Genomic DNA, 24,545 nt, shown 5'->3' on the forward strand with positions numbered 1-24,545 from the left:
CAGTCAGTCAGCAAGTTTTGAAGATTTACCTTTACCCTTCAAGAATCTGTCTCCTCATGGCTCTTCCCAGAGTCTCTGCCTTAGATCATGCATTTTCATAAAAACTACTTCGATACTCTAATTTTCCTGTCTGCAACCTGGCCTCTCTCATCTCTGTATGCCACACCACTTCCCAAGGGACTTTTTTAATAAATGAAAAATTCATTTGTTGGTGACTCATAGCTTGTGTTCTTGCATATTCTATTTGTTTCCTCTACTTAGGATGACCTCTACCCAACCCTTTTTGCACCTATCGAAATCCCCTATGTCCTTCAAAGTTCAATTCTTGTATCTCCCTCCCTGGAAAGCTCCCTCTCCTCCTATTGTGCAGGCATAGCACCTTGGGCACAAGTCTTCCATAAAACATGCGATTCTATTGTAATCACTGATTTATTAGACTCTTTTCCACTAAAGAAAAAGAAACCTGAGCCCAAAAGATCTTGATTGTGTTTGTCCTTGTACTCTCATCAGCTAGCACATTTGCTCACGTTCAACGTCTGTATCATGTATGAATGATTTTAGAAAAGTTATGTCTAAATAAGAACTGACATAAGCATATATATAACCAAAATTGATTGTTAGTAAATTCTGGTGCAAATAGAAATATGAAAAATGGAAAAAATATAAGATAAATTCCACAAATTCATGTTGCTTTTCCAAAAGAATCTGAGTCATGCATGGGGGTCAGAAAGCAGACTCCTATTAAGGCTTCTCTAAGCTGAGGAATGTAAAAATTAACCAGGTACCATGGATTGGATTGTTACTGACTGTTCTACACTATATTACAAAACCTGTACCTACTATAACCAGGCTATCAGATAGAGCTGTATAATTAAAAAAAAAAAAAAGAAAGCCAGCATGGTGATTGTGATGCATCCTTAAAAAACTTGAATCCTTAATAATGAAACAAAAATAAAGAAGGATTTAATCATTGTAAACCCATTCCTTAAGGTTCTGCCACAATACACTGCTCAATTTAAAATATCAGCTCTCATAGGACTCTCTCAATTTTTTTGTTGTTGTTTATTTGGTTTTTGTGGGGAGGTTGTTATCTTGTTTTCATAATTATTCATAGTATATAACTCAAAGGAACATAAATTTCATAAGGACAAAGCTGGGCAATTAGAGAGTAAAAATATAAGAAAGCTGTTTAGAAAAAACATTTAGTAAGAGCTCCAGTTTTCTAATCTGTATGTCATTTTAGCCCTGACCTAAATATAGTAAACTTGTTTTAACTATAAATTTTTGGTTATAGAAAAATGGTAGTGAAACTAAGGCTTGAGATTCTATCTCCAATTATGACTCAACGATATACTATTCCAGGAACACAGACTATAAACCTAGATCCAGTAAGTCATCTCAAAACGAATTTTGTTGTTCATAGGAAGAACTCAAAAGAACATGATATGGAATGGGAAAAAATTGTCACCAATATAAAAACAGTAAAACATTTTTAAATATGAAAGATTCACATAGTTTAAGTATTACATTTTTCAAACATACCTTGTCCATTAATTTACTTGCATGAAGACTCAAGCTATTGAAGAATATTTTTTTGCTTAGCAAATGCATTTCTTCAATTGTAGTCAACAATGTAGTTGCACTATTTCCAATGAGGCCACTAAAAGCAAAGAATATTTCAGGTTGCAAAACAGGCTAAAATAATTCAGTTCTTTGAGTATAATTCTTTAAAAAACAATCTAGATTTAAATAAAAGTTTTTATGTAGAATACAACAATTACTCTAGTTTCATATACAAATGACAGCTTTTTTTTCTTTTGAGTCAGGTGATGAACAAATGAAAACAAACTACTATGTTTTCAATATTTCACAATAGTTTAGAAAAACAGTGGGTTAGAAGAGATACTCATAATATGCAAACCTATATCTATTTTTCCTCAATTACAGTAAATGCATGTCTTGATTATCCAAGATGATCTAATTTTAATTTTAAGAAAGCCAGTCCATCAATAGCTCTATTAATAAAATACTTAAATTTTAATACTGAGTTATTCTTTTAATTAAAACTGTTATACCGTATCAATAACATACCTATCAAGTTTCTCAATTTTTATACAGCTGCCTAAATAGCAGTATACTAAGACTAATTATGAAATTAGTCTGATAATATTTGGAAGTAATTACTAGTACATTCTGTAATTCTCAATTTGCTATCTATTACAAAGATATTTCTTAGACCCATCCAATGGGGTTTCCCATTTTTGCCAGGATGTAAGACAAGCATGTATATAAAACAATTCCCAATTTCATTCTCCTAATTCATGTACTGAAAGTGATTTTAAAATGTGTTTTTAGGGGAAAAGGGTTTTGTTAATGAGAAAATATACAGTAGGAAATCATAATTTCTCAAGGCACAATAACATCTTACTATACCTAAAAAAATTTAGATTGCTGAAGATAAATATGATGGCATTAATAAACACCAGTAGATAGTAAGCAAAAAATACAACAAATGTACTGACAAATGATATACTACATATGTTTTAAAAGCAAATACTAATACTATATATTTCAATACATTCCGAAACTAAAATAAATTGGAATGAATTCTTATACAGTTAATGCAGACAAAGCAAATTATCAGTTAAAAAAACATATAAAACAAACAGCAAAGTAAAAGCAAATTTCTAAACAGGCAGCCATAATACTTGTATTTAAAAAAAGATAGAAGTTAGTTAAAAATATTATAAGCTAAACACCAAAGTAAACTGGAAGGAATTCCCACATACGCCTATGCATACAATAAAAATAAGTACGCCTCTGAATAAAAGTACAATACATTAAACAATAGTGGAAGAAAACTGAAGGAATACAAATAGAAACTGATATTTTAATGAAAAATCTGGAGAGAGATCAAGATACATTTACATTCTTTTTTTTTTTTAATTTGGAGTTATCAGCCATATTTTGCAGTTACTCAGATCTAGAATGTACTCATGTTTACTGAGTACTCACTAGGTACCAATAACTGGGCTACACATTTGTGGATGCTTTTTTTAATTTCACTTCATATTTCTACCCAACATGCTTATACTCTTATTACTTGATTTTTCAATTTTAGGTATTATATACCAATTTCCTGATATAGAAGATGAGTTAAACTCTCTTATGCAATACTCCTCCCCCACCACACCCTACTCAAACTTCATCTTTCCCAGGCTTCCTAATATAGTTATATCACAGGGTTCTGGTAAATAAATATTCAATGTTTACATTATTACAAGCATGTAAATACTACGCGGTGCTGGCCAAGAAATCAGGGAATCCAACACAAGGGAATGAGCAGGCTGGTGAGGAAAACAAACCCCAGTGCAACATCCATGCAGCAGGCCTAAAGTAACCAGCCCAGGCTGAAGAAGGAGAGTGAGGGCTCCAAGAGGGACGTGGGAAGGGTAGAGGGAGAGACGCTGGGAAGGATTACTTCATGTGCTTGACTATATGGTGAGAACATGCAGAGTCCACTTAATAGTTTGGGTCTGAAATAGTGAGAAGGGCATAGGAAAGTAAACAAGTGCAAAAACCAAGCCATCAGTAACTAGAGAGACAAACGGTTTTACAGGAAAAGAAATGTAATCAAAGTATGCTGGATTCTCTGTTTCCTGGATTCCACATCTTCCTTTTTTGGTTTACTACTGCCTTTTGATAGAATCTATCCTCTTAGGAATTTAATGTATAGGAGGCAAAACTTTTTGAGAACTTTCACATCTCCAATTTTTTCCCAACTTCACTGGCTATTCCTTCCCAGTTTCCTTTGTGGATTTCTTCTCTTCTTAACCTCTAAATATTGGACCTTCCCAGGATGCAGTCTTAGGCCCTACTCTTTATCTACACTCACTTCCTAAGTGATCTTACCTAGTCCTACAGCTTCTAATATTATCTACATGCTGCAAACTACCAAATTTATAGTTTCAGCCCTGATTTCTCTGTGTTATCTACTCATTCAGCATTTCCTACTGTATGTTGACAGGTACATCAAATCTGACATGGCCAAAACTGAACTGAGCTCTTCAATACCCATCCACTCCCATCAACCTGTTTCTCTCCAGAATTGCCCATCTTAGCAAATGACAATACCGTGCATCTAGCTGTTCAAACCAAAAGCCAAGAATTCATCCTTGATTCTTCATATCTCACCCCACCTAGTCCATATATATGTCCTATTGGCTAAAACATAAAAAAATCTCCAGAACCAACTACTTTTCACCACCTCCAAGACTATCACCCTAGTCTAATTCACCATCATTTCTGCTCAGAACCACAAACCATTTACTAAATACCTTCCTTGTTCCCCTTTTCCCCCATTATACTACATTATATAATGTCCAGAGTCTTCTTATGTCATAAATCAGTTCAAGTCACTCAAAACTCTCCCACATCTTCTCCAATCCACTCAGTATAAAATCTAAATCCTCGCCACGGCCTACAGTCCTACATGATCTGGCCTCTGCCTACCTCTCTGATTTTATCTCCCCCTACACCTTCCAATTCACTCCACTCCAACCACTGGCCTTTCTTTTGGACCTCCAAAACACAAGCTATTCTTGGCATCCGGGCCAGAATGTACCTCTGACTAGGATACTCTTCTCCAAGATCTTCTCACACCGAACTCCTTCACGTTATTCAGGTCTCCATTCAAATATCACCTCCACCGAAAGGCCTTCCCTAGGATACTCTTCTCCAAGACCTTCTCACACCCAACTCCTTCACGTTATTCAGGTCTCCATTCAAATATCACCTCCACCGAAAGGCCTTCCCTAGGATACTCTTCTCCAAGATCTTCTCACATCCAACTCCTTCACATTATTCAGGTCTCCATTCAAATATCACCTCCACCAAAAGGCCTTCAAACACAGTCACGTGCACATACACCTACTCATATATGGTCTCTCCCTATACTTTGTATTCCCTTTCTTCCGCTTTAATTCTCTTCAGTGACCTTATCACTATCTACAATTATTATTTTATACTTGTGTGTTTGTCTCCCTTATTGGAATATAAGTTTAAGTTTTGTGCATCGCCGTTTCTTTAGCACCTAGAAGAACGACATTTAGAGTCAACTTTTTAATTGACTAAATGAGGAAATGTGTGAACAAGCAGAAAAAGTACATGTAAAAATGTATCAAAAGATCTTAATTTAATCCTCAAAATTATCATCTTCAAAGCATAGAAAAATTATAATTCTCAGAGCCTAAAACCTACCTATCACCTTCAGAATCCAAATGATTTTGTTAGCATTCTCTACATTAGAAACTGAATTATCACTATCTTCAAATAATAAATTTCATGCAGTACCATCATGGGCATTAGTAAATAGATAACTTAAAAATTATTTTACCACTATCTTTGCATAATACAGCATTAGCTATGTGTTAGCTGCTTTCAGCTGCTCTTGTGTTTTCTAAGTATGTATCATTCTCTTATTTTAGGAATGCAATAACATTACAACTGGAACTAATTTATTGCTTTTGAGTCATGGCAAGGGGTGATAATAAATCTATATCTAAAATATTAGAAGACTAGCCCAAATCCTATCTCTGATCAGTTTGGTCGCCTGTGGCTTGCTGGTTTTACCTGAAAATTTACCAACAGGATGTGAAATCCATCTCTCAGATGTGAAGTTTTGGGTGGCTGATCTCAGCCACTAGAAGGTAGGTAGCATCACTGCCATAGTCTTTTGGTGCTTCGGGAACAAGTGATCCTTGCACCTCTCCCGGATCTGTTAGTTAAAATAACTCTCCAGGATTTTAATAATTGGCCTTCTGTTCCTGATACTGTCTATACTGGATAAAAAGTAATTTTTTAAGTCTTTTTTTTAATGGACTAATATGGAAACCATCAAAAACATAGCTTGAAAAGATATTGTTTTAACACAGGTACACATATAACATGGTATTATAGTGACATTTATAATAAAGCTCAAGTGTATACCATAAACAGATATATGCAAAGCAAAAATGAATACAAATTTTGGAGTCAAAGATTATATTTTAAATAAGACAAGTGGTTCCTAATCAGATAGAGTAGCTTTTATTTAGAGATGATAAAGCTATGGTTCTGTTTTGTCACGAATAGAAACTAAATGTTCAAGAAGCACTTATGTTATTTACATCCAGAATAAAAACTTTCACTTATTATGCCCTATTCTGACAATATATAGTCGTTTTAGGTGCCACAGATCTCTTTTACCAATGCAGGAGGACTCAAAAAAATACTTACATTTTAGACTTATACTGCTATACAGTTGTGTGTGTGCATGTGTGTGTGTGTAGTTACATTTAGACAAGAAAGGTAAAAGTAAATGACAGATCTCATAGTATAGCAAGTATAATATGCATACAACAATTCGTATGGTGTGGAGGTTCTACTAGTTATTGTGAGTCATGCAAACAGTGAAAACAAAAAAATATCTTCCACTGTGTTCTAGCCAAAATGAGGTATCACATGGGATTTAACAAGCACATTTAACCATTCCACATACCTGATTGTATGATGGTAAAATTTAAGGAGGTTAGAAATTTTATATAATAAAACTGCCCCAGGTTCAGCAACTATTACTTGTTCAATTCGAACCTATTAAAACATGTGAGAAAAAAATTAAACTTTTCTTAAACGTATAACTTTTCTTCATCAATTACATGTCGTATAAACAGCATTAAAAAAAGATAAAATTTTATTATCACAGAAATCACAAAATTCCTTCTAAACAAAGAGTTTCTGAATATTAAGTCATTGGCGATGTTAAAATAGAAACATTTTAACACAGATATACTCTACAAAAAAATGATCCATTATCTATAGAATTTGGCTCAAGGCAACTGTTACCAAAAATAATCAATACAATGATGAGATCATTTTGAGGTTTTTTTCCACCAGTATATAATGGAATTTAGTTGAGCACTAAATCGCAAAGCAGCTGTCACATCCCTAAAAACAGATTCTCAGTGGAAATGTACTGTTCTCTCACCAAATAGGCAGAAAAAAATGAAATATTTCTTATCTTTAAACTATTACACCAAGTTTCTTTTTATATTAATTAGAGAATAGGCAAGCATAAAAACCTTAAATTAGCACCAACATATTTGTCTAATTATAAGACTACCAGGGCAATATCAGATCTACTTCAAGATTAACTTGATCTGTCTCAAGATTAACTACTAGGAATCTTTTCTAATTAAATTCCATCCCTCACTGATCATTCTCTTACTTTATATTCCCTAGTTAATAACCACAATCTAAACCATACTGATATGTGCTTACCTACATATTATATTATATCTGCTCTTAAGCTGCTGCTTACATTATGTTGTCTTGTTTTCTAACTAGATTCTAAACACAGACTTTGTGTTTTCTGCTTCTTTCACATCTCTGCAGCATCTGGTAGAACAGTATATACACAACAGATGTTTAATAAATGCTTTTGAAAGTTGAAGTTTTCCTGTACTTAGATTTTGGAATATGTCATAATACGAACAAATGTGATTTGCTAAAATCAGAGTTTATAAATCTATGTATATGACCATACAAAAACCTCTTGAATTATAGAAATTAACTGACCTTTACATTAATATATTTATGAAACTGATACATCTTTTGGCATAAGGTAAAGACTAGCTAACTAACACAACATTATAAATCATGAATGGCATCTGACTTTAAAAACCATAATTATTATATTACAATTTCTTTCTAGATAACAATACAAGTGATATTTTCTGATACCCTCTTCACAATGTATGTAATTTTATCTTTATGTAATTTTAAATTTAGAGCACAAATTTTTAAGACAGGAAATAACTTCAGAGACTATATCTTAATGTATACATGTACAAATGTATAGTCCACTGCCTATGAAGTCCCACTTTATTAACACAAAGAAAAGGTTAAATTCAGAGTAGAGTAAAACAAATATATAGTTTCGCAAGGATATCTCCCATTACCATTACAACCTTTTCTTTATGCTTCTAAAAATCAAAATCTCCCCCCTCTAAAAAAATGCATTCCTACAAAGAAAAAAGATTGAGGGACAGAAATTTAGCCAAAATATCCAATGTCTTATGCCATTATGATAAAGTTAGCTGCTTATCAATTAGGAGGACAAAAGTTTATATTAATGGAATGTAAAAGCAGATAGATCACTAAGAAAAAACATTCCAAATTATAACTGCAAAACAAAATTATTCAAGTTAGTTTTTTTTCTCAGCTAACAACTAGATCACTGAGAATATTAGATACTCAAATGAGGTAACATAGAAAGAAAATTCTTAAAATAATGTAAGACCGTCTATGAGTACATAAATGAAGGGAAAAGTTGTTGGATATATCACTACCAAGCTAATCTGATGTGTAACTACTGTGAACACCTGCTAAATATTCTCTTGGGTGTGCAATAAATATTACTATCATATGGAAAGACTTAAGGTTTCTGTCACTTCAAAAACTAAAGGGATGTTTCTTCATTTTACAACAAAAACATCTTTGCTTGCTTACTAGTTTTCTTCTTTACCTTTTGATGTCTTATGTTAAAATTTCCCAGGGAGTCACAATAATGTCCTACAATTGTTATAAACACCTTTCTAGGCATATGCATTTAAGGAAGATGAAATGAGAATTTCTAAGTACATTTTAAAACAAAAGCAGACTTCAGTACATAATTTCTTTATATAAGCAATAGGTGTTATTTTAAACATTTTAAACATAATACCATTTCTTACTCCGACCAGGACAGGAAACTCTAAGGTCCATTCTAACCCTCAGATTCTAGAATTACATTTTATACGATTTACTTAAGAAAAAAAAAGAAAAGAAAAGAAAGAAAAGCTCTAATAGGGAACATAATAGAGAGGGGTAGAAAAAGTTAAGGCAGATAAAATACAATTTATTCACCAAAGTAACTAGGAGTTTCATTTAGCTGTATGTAGTTATAAAAAGGTATGAAAAATATACACAAAGAAACTTATCTTTGTTCTCCCTTTTTTTCTTTTATCTTTCCAATAACTGCTAATATACAAAACAAACAATATTTATATGAGTGTAAATATCTGAAAATCAAACTATGGGCAGGTAAATTTTTCATTTGGGAGAAATAAATAAAATAATTTCAAAATACTTTGCTATTTTTTTACTGAATAGGCAATTGGGCCCTAAGATGATCAAGCTATAATAGTAATTAAATTTGTAAATATAATCAATTGTCACATGTGTCATCTGAGACTTCCCTGTCTGGGACAGAATACCAAAGAAAATCTTAGAAACAAAAAAAATTTAGTTTTAAAATTTAGTTCTTGCTAAAAAGAAAATCATAAAACTTCTGGGTTTCAATTTCTACACAGCAAACTGAAGTCAGTCAACAAGGAAAAGTAAAGCAAAAATTGCAAAGTGTTCTGGAAATATTAATAACAAAAAATAACTTCTGTTGCAGGCCTAGTAGGTACAAGGGACTATGTACTTCGTCTATACAGTTTTCTCCTCTAAATCCTTACAACAACCCTTGACGGTAGGTATTTTCATATACAGGTTTACCCAAGCAAATTAAGGCACAGAAGAGTTAGGCAATTTGAACAAGTGAACACAATTAAGTGGCAAAGTGGGAATTCTAACCCAAGTTTGACTTCAAATTCTGTTCCTTGTACTATAAATAGTATTGATAATAACACACATATTATTATTTTATCCTTGGATTTATCATTAATTCTTGCTATGATCACCAACAATTTTCCTATGTTTGAAGCAATAAAGTAAATGAAATACGTTCTGAGAAAATCTGTTAAGAGTTCACAGATTAGTTATTTCAATTTAATAGTCTTTTTCTCAACTGATTAACATATATTACTATGGGAAACATAATATGTAAAAAATAAGTCAAAATATGCAAACTAAGAATATTTCAAATTTTCTTTCTTAGAAAACTGACAATGATTATTTTAAAATGTATTTCATCATCCTATATTAATGTGTTAATTTGACAAATTTACAGCTTGAATTCAAGCTGTTATCAGTTTCTTTAAACTCATAAGAATAAGGCAATAATTTACCCAGATACCATATAATATATATAAAAACAAAATATTTTACCTTTAGAGGCCTGCACACACCCTCAGTGATATGCCCAACAACTTCTTGAATATTTTCTTCAACACCTACAATTAATTATAACATAACTGAAAATGTTTTTCCATATTACACTTCACTTCGCCGAAGTTCAAGAAACTAACAATAATACATATGACTAATGGCACTAATAACAAACATTTAAAACAGCCAAAACAATATTTTATTAAATTCAATATCTTTTAGGACATTACTAATTATGTTAATATCTGAGTCTAGAGACCCGTTCATTCATTCGACTATTGATTAATAAAATGAACATTATTTCTTTGTGAAAAAGAATAAATTATGAGTCACAGAAAAAAAGACTGTGAAATATATTAACTGAAGGAAGTGATGTGAAGATGTATTAGCATTTGTCATACAAACACCTTATTCTAGGCAGTGGTGCTGAGTACACAAGCTAAGAGTATAAAGATGGAAAACATCTTGCAATCTAAAGAAAAAACTGACATTTACTAAATATCAACTATTTATCGAGCTCTGTACTGGGTCCTTGACATTTACTGCTTGTAACCACCTTCATTTCTACAGATGGAGAAACTGAGGCTTAGAAGAATTAAGCCATTCCCTCAGAATAACCTATTTCATCTAACTCCAATCTATTTTCTTCCCATCTCTTAATGCTGCCTCTCATATATACTCGACTAAAACATCTTTTAAGAAATACATTCTTTTAAACTGAGTAATTAGCATAAGAGAAAACAACTTTAAAAAGTGCAGACTTTGGGGCTGGCCCCATAGCTTAGCAGTTAAGTGCATGCGCTCCGATACTAGCAGCCCGGGTTCGGATCCCGAGCGCACACCGACACACCACTTGTCCAGCCACGCTGAGGCCGCGTCCCGCATACAGCAACTAGTAGGATGTGCAACTATGACATACAACTATCTACTGGGGCTTCGGGGGAAAGAAAAAGGAGGAGGATTGGCAATAGATGTTAGCTCAGAGCCAGTCTCCCTCAGCAAAAAGAGGAGGATTAGTACGGATGTTAGCTCAGGGCTGATCTTCCTCACACACACACACACACACAAAAAAAGTGCAGACTTTGCGCCAATCTAATATACACGCTGAATCTAATCTCAATATCAAAGAGTTAAAAACTAAGAGGTTAAGTCTTGCCACCAATTTGTACACTGGTCTCTCCTGCAGATTACTGCTGAACCAGAATGATGTGGGGCTGAGCTACACAAAATAGTCAAGTGATACCAGTCACAATATTTCTCTTCACATCCTATCAAAAACAGAACACCTTAATTATCCATTAACACCTTCTACAACAGGCATCTTAAGGGAGTCACAACTAAGAAGATTTGAAATCCTGTAAACCACAGACATGAGTAATTCAAAAATGGTAGTTTTTCTCCTTGAAATCAAGACCAAGATTTTAAGTACATTTAGTACACAGGTAGTTATTCAAAAAACTTTAAAACAGTCACATGAGAATGAAAAAAGGAGTTGGGTAGTAGAAATGAAAGAATTAGTAGCTTAAAGACTTTAAGCAAATCACTCAGATAAAATGAAGATAACATCACCTTTTGCTCTCAAAGTGTGGTGGCACGGAAGAGATGAGATAACGTAGGCTAGGCACTCCAGAAACGCCTTAAAAGTGAAGCAAGAGCCCAGGCCTGATGTGGAAGGTAATAAGGGTCCACTATAAAAGTGTGAACAGTTGTGTGACAGGATGAAAGTGATGGAGGAGAAAGTCTATTAGCAGCAAAAGGGGGAAACTCTGAGAGGAAGATTAATTAGGATGTTTATTGTCCTATCTAGGTGTGAAGAGTGTATCTCCATGAAGAAGTAAGCAATAAGAATAGAAACAGAGAAGTCTTGTGTTACCTTCTATAGTTAGGCATTAGCAATAACATTCTGAGGACCCACCTTGTGTAGTCACGTGCTTTAACAGAGCTTCCAGGTGTTCTTTTTCAGAAGCAGTAGCTTGATGGAGCCAAGCCAACATATCTCCTACATACCTAATGAAAAAAGTACATGTTAGTAAAGATTTCCTTCAGAAGAACATCAAATACTCCAAAATTATCTGATCATTATACCTCAAAGGGTCATGGGAGTGCATTTCAATGGGTCTAGGTGTACCTCCTGGGCCCCCTCTTGTAAGAGCATCAATAAATCCACGAACAACTGTACTTCTTCTGGCTGTTCCAAACTCATCTAAGGTATACCTAGAAGAAACAAGTTATACGAAAAACAGTTGTTTTTCTTCCTAATGGTTATATCAAACTACTCATGCAATTTCTGAGATAAACAAGACATCTAAACCTTCTTTATACAATTTTCTCAAGCAATACTGTTCTTAAACAACAAAAATATTTATGAAATAACTTTATCCTAATAAATCAATCTAAAGGTACATCCTTCACTCCTCATAAGAAGGAATGCTGGGATTTGGGATCAATAACAGGGCAGTGGCAATAACGGATATAGCACTAGATTTGGTAAAAGGACAAATCAAGGTTAAGGCGGAAATCCTGGACTCTTCAGGTTTCAGTATCCTCCTAGTCCCAGACAGGATGCTCCACTGTTCACATTAGGCCATAATATCCAGTTCTCAGAGGCTAGTTACAGCGACAACTCTGCAATCCAAAACACAAGACTTTTTCTCCTACATTAAAAAATTCCCCTTTATACATTTTATCGCAATTTACCATCATAATTTGCCCAAAACATACTATCCATATATTTTGACTTTAATATTAGCCATACTGTATGTTTTTTAAATTTACTGACCAACTAGGCATACAGAGCAAATATTTTCTTTTATGCATATTTAATAAAGTCATCCATTGTGGTTGAAAAGGACAAAAAAGACTTTATAAGGTGAGGGATTTTTAGGGAAGGGAAGTTTTGAACTGGAGCTTCAGACAATTTGGGGTGAAATCACAGGATGGCTTAGAGTTCCCAAGAGTGCCCATTTCTTCGACTAAAATCAGCCTTTGTTTCCCATTATCACCACCATTCGGTAGACCTGTCACCCAATTCAAAGTGCTTTCTATGTTAAAAGTACACAAGAAAACAAAATATTTTTTCTCAGTCCAATATCAGCAGATTCTAGACCTATTAACTTTTAAACCCCTAAACAGTATTCTAACAGACTAAATACTAAGAATTATTTCATTACTGTACATATAAAACAAGTTACCAAAATTTCTCAAAGGTTTCCAAAGAATTAATTTCTTAGGCTATAGTGCTTTCTTTAATATGCTACCGATATCATGAAAAACTCCTGTTGTTTTAAACACAAGAAAGTTGGAAGAGGGAATATTCTGAAATAATGGGGAAGGCGTAGTGAAGTGGTCAATAGCCATAAATTTTTAGGAATCTGAACCTTTTATAAGGACTGTTTACTAGTAACCAGATCATGGTTCTTTGTGTGTGTTTTCAGTTGAATGGAAATGGTTTTGAAATTCCCTACAGTGACATACTAGCAATATTTCAAGATGAAAATGCAATATCAAGGTTAAGTTTTGCTAAACTGCACAATTGCCTTGCATTCACTATTTTTTTTTTTCCCTGAGGACGATTAGCCCTGACCTAACATCCAATGCCAATCCTCCTCTTTTTGCTGAGGAAGAATGGCCCTGGGCTAACATCCATGCCCACCTTCCTCTACTTTATATGAGACACCACCATAGCATGGCTTGACAAGTGGTACGTAGATCCGCACCCGGGATCCAAACCTGTGAACCCCGGGCCACCGAAGCAGAGCACGCCAACTTAACTACTACGCCACTAGGCCGGCGCCACATTCACTATTTGTAACTACTACGCCACTAGGCCGGCCCCACATTCACCTATTTGTTAAAACAAATTAGAACCAAAATGCTTATTTCTATTTTTCCCCTCATGCTCTTAAATTATAAATGTTTAGTGTGAAGAATGCATTCCTTTAAATGACTAAGATCAGATGACTACTTAGTACAAAATTCACAAACTTTCCACTTTGTAAATATGTAAAATAAATCCTCACTCTCAGGACCCAACCAACCACAATAAACAGAAACAATGTAACTTCTGTTTCTAGGGCTGTCCACTGTAACTACAAGTTATATTAGAAACCAGTGAATCCACTGGCATTTTAAATGGGGGTAAAAGTACCAAGCCTGACAAACAGTGGAATCTAATCTGCATAATACTATGAAATACCAGTAAACCTTAATATTAATCCTCCTGCAATAACAGATATAATTTGAAGCAAGAACAGCATGAGCTACAATAAGCTTTCAGTAATATCTATAGACATGAAACAAACATCTTTTCCCAGAGACAGAAGAAAACTTCTTTGACCAGAAACAGATACTTTTCAAACAAAGATCAAAAATTCAAAATGCACCTTTACAAAAGTAAATGTTAAAATTATGTAAATATTCTAAAATGACTCTAGTTAAAATTAAAATCCCCACTTTTTACGTCTAGCTATAGTAAAAAAAGAAAAATCTGGTCAAAAAGTAAATTAAAAGATGAAAAATTCTGGTCAAAAACAAAAAACAAAAGAATAGTGTGAAAGTCTAAGAAACATACATGAAGGATGAAGAAAAATCAGCATTGTACGTATTACTACATTCTTTAATAATTTATATTCTGAAGGTTTACCAAAGGAAAGAAAACATCAATTTTTTTCCTTTCCACTTACAATAAAATTCTTATTGAAGAAACTTCTGTACTTTATTTATTAAAAGTTAATGCATTAGCATTCCTGTTATATACCACTTAAGAAAAACTGAGTATGGCAACTTTCAAGGACTTCAATAATTGACATTTTTCTTACACATGACATCTACACATTTGAGACACCATAATGAAGAGTGAAGCTTTTACATATTACTTAAATAAAGTTCATATAGTGCCATCTGGTGGTTAACATGATTTATTATTAGGTTTTTCCTAAATTTAAAGAAACTCCACTTTGAAAAATGATGATTACTTAATCAAAGGCCAGTTTTCTCTTTTTTAGCATTCATCTTAAGGTAATCAACTCGTCTTAAAATCTTTCTTCCTTCCTATGCCTCTGACAATCTTCCAAATTCTACAATTGCCCCCTATTCCCTGACATATGTCCTTCAGCGATAAATCTTCGCCTCTCTATTATAGCTCTATTGTCTTTCAAGCTTTTCTCTAGCTGTCATGTAGGCCCTAAATACATTCCTCTTTAGTTGACAACTTTCCAGTTTATCCCCTTTCAAAATAAAAAAATAGCTAATATTTAATGATGAGCAAAGCATTATGCTAAACACCTTATATGAACAACCCAATTTAATCTTCACAACAACCCTGTAAGAGAGGCACTATTTTGATCCTCATTTTACAGTTAAGGAAACCGAACTTATGAAAGGTTCAGGGGGCTTGTCAAAAAATCTGACTCAGAGCCCACCTCCTAAATCTTTATGCAATATTGCTCTTTTCCAAGGATTAATCAAGAATCATAATTTAGTAAAAATATATTTACATGGTAGAAGTCAGCTGACTTTTTCAGATGCTCAAAACAAAGGTATTTTTTAAAAAGATATTAACCTTGGGAACAATATGAATTCGTGGACAATGTAACACTTTATTAAAATCAAACACTAAATGTTTTAAGTACTAAAGACTCTCATAATCAAACACCAATACCTTAAAGTGAAAAAGATGGAGAAGAAATTTCAAAGTAGGTACAATCTGCTGAGCTGGTGATCAATAGCAAACATCAGTTCATCATATAGGCACAGGTATAACATTCAGGACTACTATGATCCGGCTCTTGCTAGTAACCCAACAGCTAGTGCAAGCTTTTGCAATCAGTTTCCCCAAGGGGCATGCTCTTTCTCACTGCACATCTTTGCACCTGCTGTTCCCTCAACCTAGAATGTTCTCTCCTTCCTCTTCTTCCTGGAAAATGCCTATTCAACCTTCAGAACTCAATTTATGCCTACTCCCCGGAGGAAACTTTCCCTAATGTTCATCCCTTTCCCCTACCACAAAATACTTGAGCCACACAGCGCCTGAGACATGACCTCTAGAACAGCAATTAACATATTCATTAAAACGGATGTGTTTATGTCAGGCTCCATAAAATAAAGCAATTTGAGGGCAGGCAGTGTTTTACTGATGTTGTGGCTCTAGCACTTAGGACTGTGCTTAACACAAAATAAGTACTCAGTAAGCCGCACTGGAATGCTATTTGTTACACAGCTGTCCCAGCATTTGTGCTCTAGAATCTTATTATAGACTAAAGTAATGCTGCAATCAAAAAGAAGAGTAATAGGGAAATCCTCTAAAAACGTTATAGCATCTGAAAGGCATGATTCAGAGCAGGATTCAATGCCTATGTAGGAGTCCCCTGGCTGTTTCCTGAATTATAACTCCCCACTTGGTCTCCCTATTTTCATACTATTCTAGGCATTAAAAATAAAAAAGTATTGACTTCTATTTTATGTGAGAAATAAAATAACAAAATTAAAATACAGAATAATAAAAAATATGTAAACAAGTTAATAATGCATAAGGTTCTTATCCAAAATATTATCACATATTATCACTCCTGGCTGGCATAACTTACAAGATCAAAGACCTGGCCACTTTCTTTTCTTGAATCCTACTAACAGAATCCTGATTTTAAATTTTCTTTTTTCATCTCTGAGTAATTATATTTCTCAGTCTCCTATTTGACCTCTCCAGGACAGGATTGATACTGGAGTTTTACTTACAATTCCAAGGTAGTTAATGATGACAGATTGGGGAAAAATCCCTCAACCTCCCCATAAATAAGAGCCAGTCTAGACACAGGGACCCCTTGGTTTCCCCCTCCTGCATTCTATAGCACATAACATGCAATAAGCTGATGCTAGCATTGATACATATATAATATGAGATGAAAATATCATTGTAAATTATTATAAATGTTAAACTATTGTATATGAATTTGATAATACTGAAAGTTAATGTAAATTATTGAAAAAGTAGGGTTTTTTAATTTGGAACAAGTCACCAACTTATATAAGACAGGTCTATCCTGCAGGGCTTCCATTGCTTGAGTTAATACTGGAGATATGTCACATGATTCTTGTGTCAATGTTCTGCATTCACCTGAAAAATAATTAACATTATAATTCTTATTAAATTAAAGTTAGGTCTTTATTATGTCTGCTGTACACCCAGAGTCTCAGTTCTATAGCAAATATGACATGAAAAAAATGTGTGGAAAAACCTAGAAAATATGCCAATCAAAAATTAGTTTATGCTGTCAACCAAACTAAAAATTTAAGTACTTATATAACTTTAAATGACCAGTACACCCCAAACCTCTATTTCATTATTATTAAAAAACCAGTTCTGAAGACACCAATCGATAAACAAATATTCACTGAACATCTGGCGATGTTCAAGGTAGGAGAGGAGTACTAAAAATATATTACCAGTTCCGTCCCTTGGAAGCAATCTTCAAGCAGTTTGCTAAAAATGTTTATATGCATAACTAATATATGGTAAATAGGACTATAATTTTAAAAGTTTAGATTTTATTTTTTTTTCTTTTTTTATTTATTTGTTTTTTCCCCCAAAGCCCCAGTAGATAGTTGTATGTCATAGCTGCACATCCTTCTAGTTGCTGTATGTGGGACACTGCCTCAGCATGGCCAGAGAAGCGGTGTGTCAGTGCGCGCCCGGGATCCGAACCCGGGCCGCCAGCAGTGAGCGCGCGCACTTAACCGCTAAGCCACGGGGCCGGCCCCTAAAAGTTTAGATTTTAAACTTTGAAAAATCTCTACATCAACATTTTCTTTGTTTTACTCTTCTAATCTTATCCATAAAATGCTTAAAGTGTCCACTATGTTCAAAGAACTTCAAACTTGTTCAGAAATTCCCAACATTTGGTATATGAGGACCACACACTAGCAGTATATTTTCAGCATGCACTGACTCAGAAAAACATACACACGTATGGAATTGGAGATGTCTTAAAATGACTCCAGAATCTATAGGTGAAAGAGGCCCACAATCTGGAACCACTATGTTAGATGCCATGGAAGACCAAGAAATTTGAGACAATATCCTTGCCTTTGAGAAATAAATCTAACTGGAGGGCTAAGATATACATATATGAAAAGTAATAATAGAGTAGTAAATCATTAAATGCCAAATAAATATTTCCAACTGTTAGTGTTCAGAGATGTGAAAAATCACTGTAGTGATTTTTGATTAAATGTAGTCAGGGAGAGTTCCAGGAAGATGCAGAACCTAAATTCAGCTTTGAAGATTAAGGTAGGTCTGGGATATAAAGAGACAAAGTCAGACAACACTCCAAATAGGATAAAACAGTACAAACAAGAGGTAGAAAAAGAAACACGTTTTGGAGATAAAGAGTAAATCATCTGAACCAGAAAATTAGGTGTTTTCACAGTCTAGTACAAGTGTTACTGCTTAAATGGATTTAATCCCAACTCTGTCCAACAGTCAGCTGTCAACACCTATTAAAATATCATGTGTTGGGCCGGCCCGTGGCTTAGCGGTTAAGTGCGCGCGCTCCACTACTGGCGGCCCGGGTTCGGATCCCGGGCGCGCACCGATGCACCGCTTCTCCCGCCATGCGGAGGCCACGTCCCACATACAGCAGCTGGAAGGATGTGCAGCTTTGACGTACAACTATCCACTGGGGCTTTGGGGGGAAAAAATAAATAAAAAATATATATATATATCATGTGTTCCTGTTCCATTCTTGCCGTCTTAACTTGGTTTTAACCTTGTCTCCTTGGTTTTAACAGCTAATTTTGTGAACAGCCTAATGAAACTTTTTAAAATAAAACTAAAGCAAATAAACCATTTATGGTAAGCAAAATAATGGCCCTCCAAAGATTCCTAATCCCTAGAACCCATGAACAGGTTATCTTACATGGCAAAAGAGACTGCAGATGGAATTTAGGTAACAGACCTTAAAATAGGGAGATTTTCCCATATTACCCAAGTGGGTCCAAGGAAATCACATAGGTCTTAAAAGTGGAAGAGGCTGACAGAAGAGTTAGTCAGGGATATAGAATAGAAGAAGAGGGCCGGCCCCGTGGCTTAGCAGTTGGGTGCGCGCACTCCGCTGCTGGCGGCCCGGGTTCGGATCCCGGGCGTGCACCGACGCACCGCTTCTCCGGCCATTCTGAGGCCGCGTCCCACATAACAGCAACTAGAAGGATGTGCAACTACGACATGCAACTATCTACTGGGACTTTGGGGGGAAAATAAATAAATAAAATCTTAAAAAAAAAAGAATAGAAGAAGAGGCAGGCAAGATTCAAAGTGAGAGAGTGACTCCATTCTCCTCTGCTAGCTTTGAAGAAGGAGGAAGAGGCCAAAAGAAAAAGAATGCAGGCAGCCTCTAGAAACTGGGAAAAGCCGTCAGTGACAGCCAGAGAGGAAACTTAGACCTCAGTCCTACACATTCAAGGAACAAAATTATGCCAACAAACTGAATGCACAAGAAAACAGATTACTCCTCAGAGCCTCCAGAAATGAATGCAGCCCTGCCAACACTTTAATTTTGTGGTGAGAACCATGTCTGATCTCTGACCTAGAGAACTACAAGATAATAAATCTGTGTTGTTATAAGCCATTACGTTTGTGGTAATTTGTTACAGCAGCAATAGAAAATTAATTCACCATTTATAATACAGTGATATAAAAAATGAGATGTCTAATCAACTTTAAGATAATCTAGGGTAGAAATATTGACATTATTTTTTATTCCCATCCTTAATCAAGCATGTTGCTTGACTGATAGTAGATGCTCATGATACAAACACAGACATTATGTTCAAATGTAGTTTTTCTTTTTTTTTTTTTTTTTTTTAATTTATTTATTTTTCCCCTAAAGCCCCAAGCGATAGTTGTAAGTCATAGTTGCACATTCTTCTAGTTGTTGTATGTGGGACGCGGCCTCAGCATGGCCGGAGAAGCAGTGCGTCTGTGTGCGCCCGGGATCCGAACCCGGGCAGCCTGCATCGCAGCGCACGCACTTAACCGCTAAGCCACGGGGCCGGCCCCGTAGTTTTTCTTTTTAAAAATACTTTTTGATTACTAAAATCAAAATGATATCAAATAAAGACCAAGTGAAATAAAAAAATGTAACACTGATATTCATGAATCCAGACCACATGAAAGAAACCACTTACTTTGAACCCATCGATAAAGTCTTTCATAAGCTGTTTCTTGAAGCAAGGCCATTTGTTCCATAATTTCTAAACTAAAAAAAATTAAAGATTTATTATAATTTAAACTCTTAGGAGCCAATAGCTACATCTAAGCACCTAATTATTTTGTTTAATTACAGAATGATTTGGTTACAGCGTATTAGCTTTTTATCATTTTATGGAATGATTTTTCAATTTTCTATAATTAAATAAATGTCAAATTTTAATACCATCACCTAGTTGTCCAACTGCTGTTTTACTCTGAACACATCAGGATATAACTCCCTCCTTATCCAAAGATAAAAATTAAACTCCTATTTCATAAAATGTCAGATAGTTTCAAAAAGAACAAGAATGTTTTCAAAATTCTGGAAATATAAGAGGCAATGCAATTATGAATTGAAAAGGTTACTCACCCTGCTGTTTGCTGGTTTGTACGTAAGAGAACTTTGACATCATTATGAATCTGTTTTACTCTTCCCAATGCCTTGAAAAAGTCCTTTAAAATTAAGAATGTGACTTTAAAATATCCATGTTTTCAGGTAAAATTATATTACTCTAAATTGAAATATCACTACAAAGGAAAAACAAATTCTTTCACCTACTCTAATAAAGCTTTCCTATGCTGGTCTCAACTTTCTCTAAATTTGTTTAGAAAATGCAACATATTTACTCACATTTTAAAATATATATTAATTCAATGTCTACCATATGCCAAATAGTGTGCTAGCTGCCAGGGATACAAAATTTTTTATAAAGACAAAAATCCCTGTCCTTAAGAAGTGTATGGTCTAGTGAGAGAGAAATGCAAACCTAATGATTACTACATGAAGAAAATGTGCTATGTATTACATGTCTTATGATTTAACTAAGCATGGCTTTCTTATCACTGACGATGATGTTTTATATATTCTTCTATGTACCTGTCCTTGCCCCCTCATCCAAGACGAGAATGCAAAGTTGGATGCATAAAAGATGCTCATTAAATATGCAGGAGTTGACTGATGCTGAACTCCAAGATTTTTTTCCCTTTAGAAAAATATATTGGAGCCTTAGTTTCCAGATAACCACAAATAGTGTTCTAACCACGAAAATAATGAATGTTATTCTTCTTGAGAATAAAATTATTAAAAAAAAATCTCTAATATCGTTTACTATTTCTGCCAAGTGGAGAAAGGGTGAGATGTCAAATATTTCAAATATGCCAAGTACCTCAAACTACAAGGGCAGATGAGTATGTTCCTACCAATTCGCTAACCTACTTAACTCCCTACAACCAGGTGACTGGTTCCATTCCAGCCTAGGCAGTAAGAGAACAGTGACATCTATCAAGAGCCACTCAGAGAGACTCCACCCCACCTCAAGCACTTTTCCTGCCCTCAGATCCCAAAATGATGACAGCAGGTGTGGGTTTATAGCTTCTCCCAGTTAGGAAACTGAAAGATTCCTTTCTGGAAAAACTGAGTGTCTTCAAGGAAAAAAAAAAGGAAAATTTTCCCTGTTGTGACATAAAATGCCATATAACTGTACTGTGAGGTATGAAGGAAAGAGAACATGCATACACGTAGGGGAAGGGGCAGGGCTGGAAGAGGCTAAACCCTCATATTTCAGGATAGAAGATCAATAAAAAAGAGTTAACATAGATAATCAAAGCATATTCTTTTCAGCTACAGATCCAGAATACGGACTTGTAAAGAAGCAATCAACAAAGTTGAAAATGCTTGACAAAGGACTTAGAGTGGAAGAGGTGATGTAGGCTTTCTTTATAAGCCTTATTGTACTCTTTGACTTCTAAAAAAAAACAAATACATGTATTGCTTTGAAAAACAAAAAATAAAATAAAGATAATTTAAAATATGCGTTTTAATTTTCAAATTTAAAAATGTTTTCGAACTTTTTTTTTCAGATGGGAAAATAAAACCTTAAAAAAAGATTTCTCTATAACATCTGTAACTCCTATGCTTTAAATGATTATAACAAAAGCAAGATACCTCAGTAATAGGTCCTTCTCTTGTACCTCGGAGAAGACTCATTTCATCAGAAGTCAGCTGGAACTTGGATAAGAAGGCATCAGCAACTTGTGCTCTTATTTCTAATCTCTGACTACAATAACAATAAAAACAAGCATTAAAAATCAAGCACACTATGGAAAACAGTATGGAGATTCCTCAAAAAATCAACGATAGAACTACCATATGATCCAGCTATTCCACTGTTGGGTATTTATCCAAAGAACTTGAAAACACCAATTTGCAAAGGTACATGCACCCCTGTGTTCATTGCAGCCTTATTCACGATAGCCAAGACTTGGAAGCAACCTAAGTGCCCATCAAGGGACGAATGGATAAAGAAGCTGTGGTATATATACACAATGGAATACTACTCAGCCATAAGAAACGATTTAAATCCAGCCATTTGTGACAACATGGATGGACATTGAGGGTATAATGCAAAGTGAAATAAGTCAGAGGCAGAAGGTCAAATACCGTATGATTTCCTTCATTAAGTAGTAGATAATAACAACAATAAACAAACATAGGGACAGAGATTGGATTGGTGGTTACCAGAGGGGAAGGGGGGAGGGAGGAGGGTGAAAGGGATAATTCGGTACATGTGTGTGGTGATGAGTTGTAATTAGTATTTTGGTGGTGAACATGATGTAGTCCATGCAGAAATAGAAGTACAATGATGTACACCTGAAATTTTTACAATGTTATAAACCAATGTTACTGCAATAAACAAAAAATTAAAAAAAAAAAAAAAAAAAAATCAAGCACACAATGTGGCCGGCACCATGGCTTGGCAGTTGAGTGCACGCGCTCTGCTACTGGCAGCCCGGGTTCGGATCCCGGGCGCACACCGGAGCACCGCTTGTCCGGACGTGCTGAGGCCGCGTCCCACATACAGCAACTAGAGGGATGTGCAACTATGACGTACAACTATCTACTGGGGCTTTGGGGAGAAAAGGGGAAAAAAAAAGAAAAAATCAAGCACACTGTTCATTTGCATAGTTCAAAACAAATTATATCTCTGACATAATAACTTTTTAAAACAAACATGTGAAAGATTCCCAACATCTTCAAAAACCTCATTTCTGCCTCAAATATTGGAAACTCATCAGGCATGTAGGTGATAAAACTAGCTGATATTGTTCTATCTCAGATACTTGCACAGAGTAGGAGTTAATGACTATGCAAAGAAGAAATAAATTCACAAATGGTCCCTGCTTTACAGATTCTCAGCCACTTACATGTACTTTGAATAGTTCACATTGTAATAACAAGGTTATCTTACAGGAGAGAAATACGATCATTTTCAACTAATTTCTTCTCAGTCACTAAAAAATACTAAGCCTTTGATGTTTTCACATGAAGTATACAACCACCAAAAGTCAGGTCTATTGTTTTTTTATTTCACATTAGAAATAGAAGTCAAGAACTCATTTACTAATTCCTCATAAATCCACAAAGTCACTTTTGCCTTCCCCACTTTTTCTGCATACTATGGTAATAAAAAAAGTCTTTTAAGTTATATCTGAATGCAACTTATCTAGACTAGTTGACCATTAGGGAAAGCCACTCTAGCCTAGAATGCAACCAGCAAGGACTTGAAGGACTGAGCAGGCTCACCATCTACAGACAAGTGAGGAATATGAACTACCTGAGTAGAAACTCAACATTCCTGGCTCCTATCTTAGATGTGAAAATATATAAATAAAATTATAAGTGTTTCACTAGTATTCACAGGGCAGTAATATTCTACAATCTAACAATATTCAAATAAGAGTAAACAAAGATAAACATTAACAGTACTTGTATAGACAGTATAATGAGTTTGCCATCTTTGTTTGCACTCTTGGATTGTGAGATTTTAAATTCACGAAGCCAAAAGCTCCTGCTGAAAACAGTATAGAAAGTTAGACAGGAAAAGTCCTCCAGGTGGCAGTAATGTTCCGTTTATCTCAAATGATAACATAAATCACTTAATTAAATCTATACAGATTCAAATAGCCTATGTCCTTAATCATCTTATTACTGATAATGAAAAGTTAACCTTAACAGGTTTTGTTTTATACTCTTAGATAGAGCTCCAATCGTTCTCATATAGGACTTAAAGTAATTATAAAACTTCATAAAATGCCTTGAGACTATACAAATAAAACCTTCTTGGAGCTTCTTTTGGATCTATCTTTAGAGTTAATTTGTTAGGCAAAAAGG

At 34.6% G+C, this 24,545-nt stretch overlaps 1 protein-coding gene across 1 annotated transcript in view; it reads right to left on the reverse strand.

Annotated features, from left to right (window-relative positions):
• COG6 (component of oligomeric golgi complex 6) overlaps nucleotides 1–24,545 on the reverse strand; it is an 89,748-nt gene that overhangs the window by 43,939 nt on the left and 21,264 nt on the right. The window contains exons 5-13 of the mRNA XM_004443177.3: nucleotides 22,320–22,431; nucleotides 20,745–20,827; nucleotides 20,311–20,381; nucleotides 17,149–17,242; nucleotides 12,217–12,345; nucleotides 12,047–12,138; nucleotides 10,132–10,196; nucleotides 6,539–6,630; nucleotides 1,543–1,660 (exon numbers count right to left, since the gene is read on the reverse strand). Coding sequence (XP_004443234.1) covers nucleotides 1,543–1,660; nucleotides 6,539–6,630; nucleotides 10,132–10,196; nucleotides 12,047–12,138; nucleotides 12,217–12,345; nucleotides 17,149–17,242; nucleotides 20,311–20,381; nucleotides 20,745–20,827; nucleotides 22,320–22,431 — 856 coding nt within the window. The remainder of the gene's footprint in view (nucleotides 1–1,542; nucleotides 1,661–6,538; nucleotides 6,631–10,131; nucleotides 10,197–12,046; nucleotides 12,139–12,216; nucleotides 12,346–17,148; nucleotides 17,243–20,310; nucleotides 20,382–20,744; nucleotides 20,828–22,319; nucleotides 22,432–24,545) is intronic.

Source organism: Ceratotherium simum, chromosome 10, assembly GCF_057802395.1.
Source record: "Ceratotherium simum simum isolate JZ-2026a chromosome 10, ASM5780239v1, whole genome shotgun sequence".
NCBI lineage: Eukaryota > Metazoa > Chordata > Mammalia > Perissodactyla > Rhinocerotidae > Ceratotherium > Ceratotherium simum.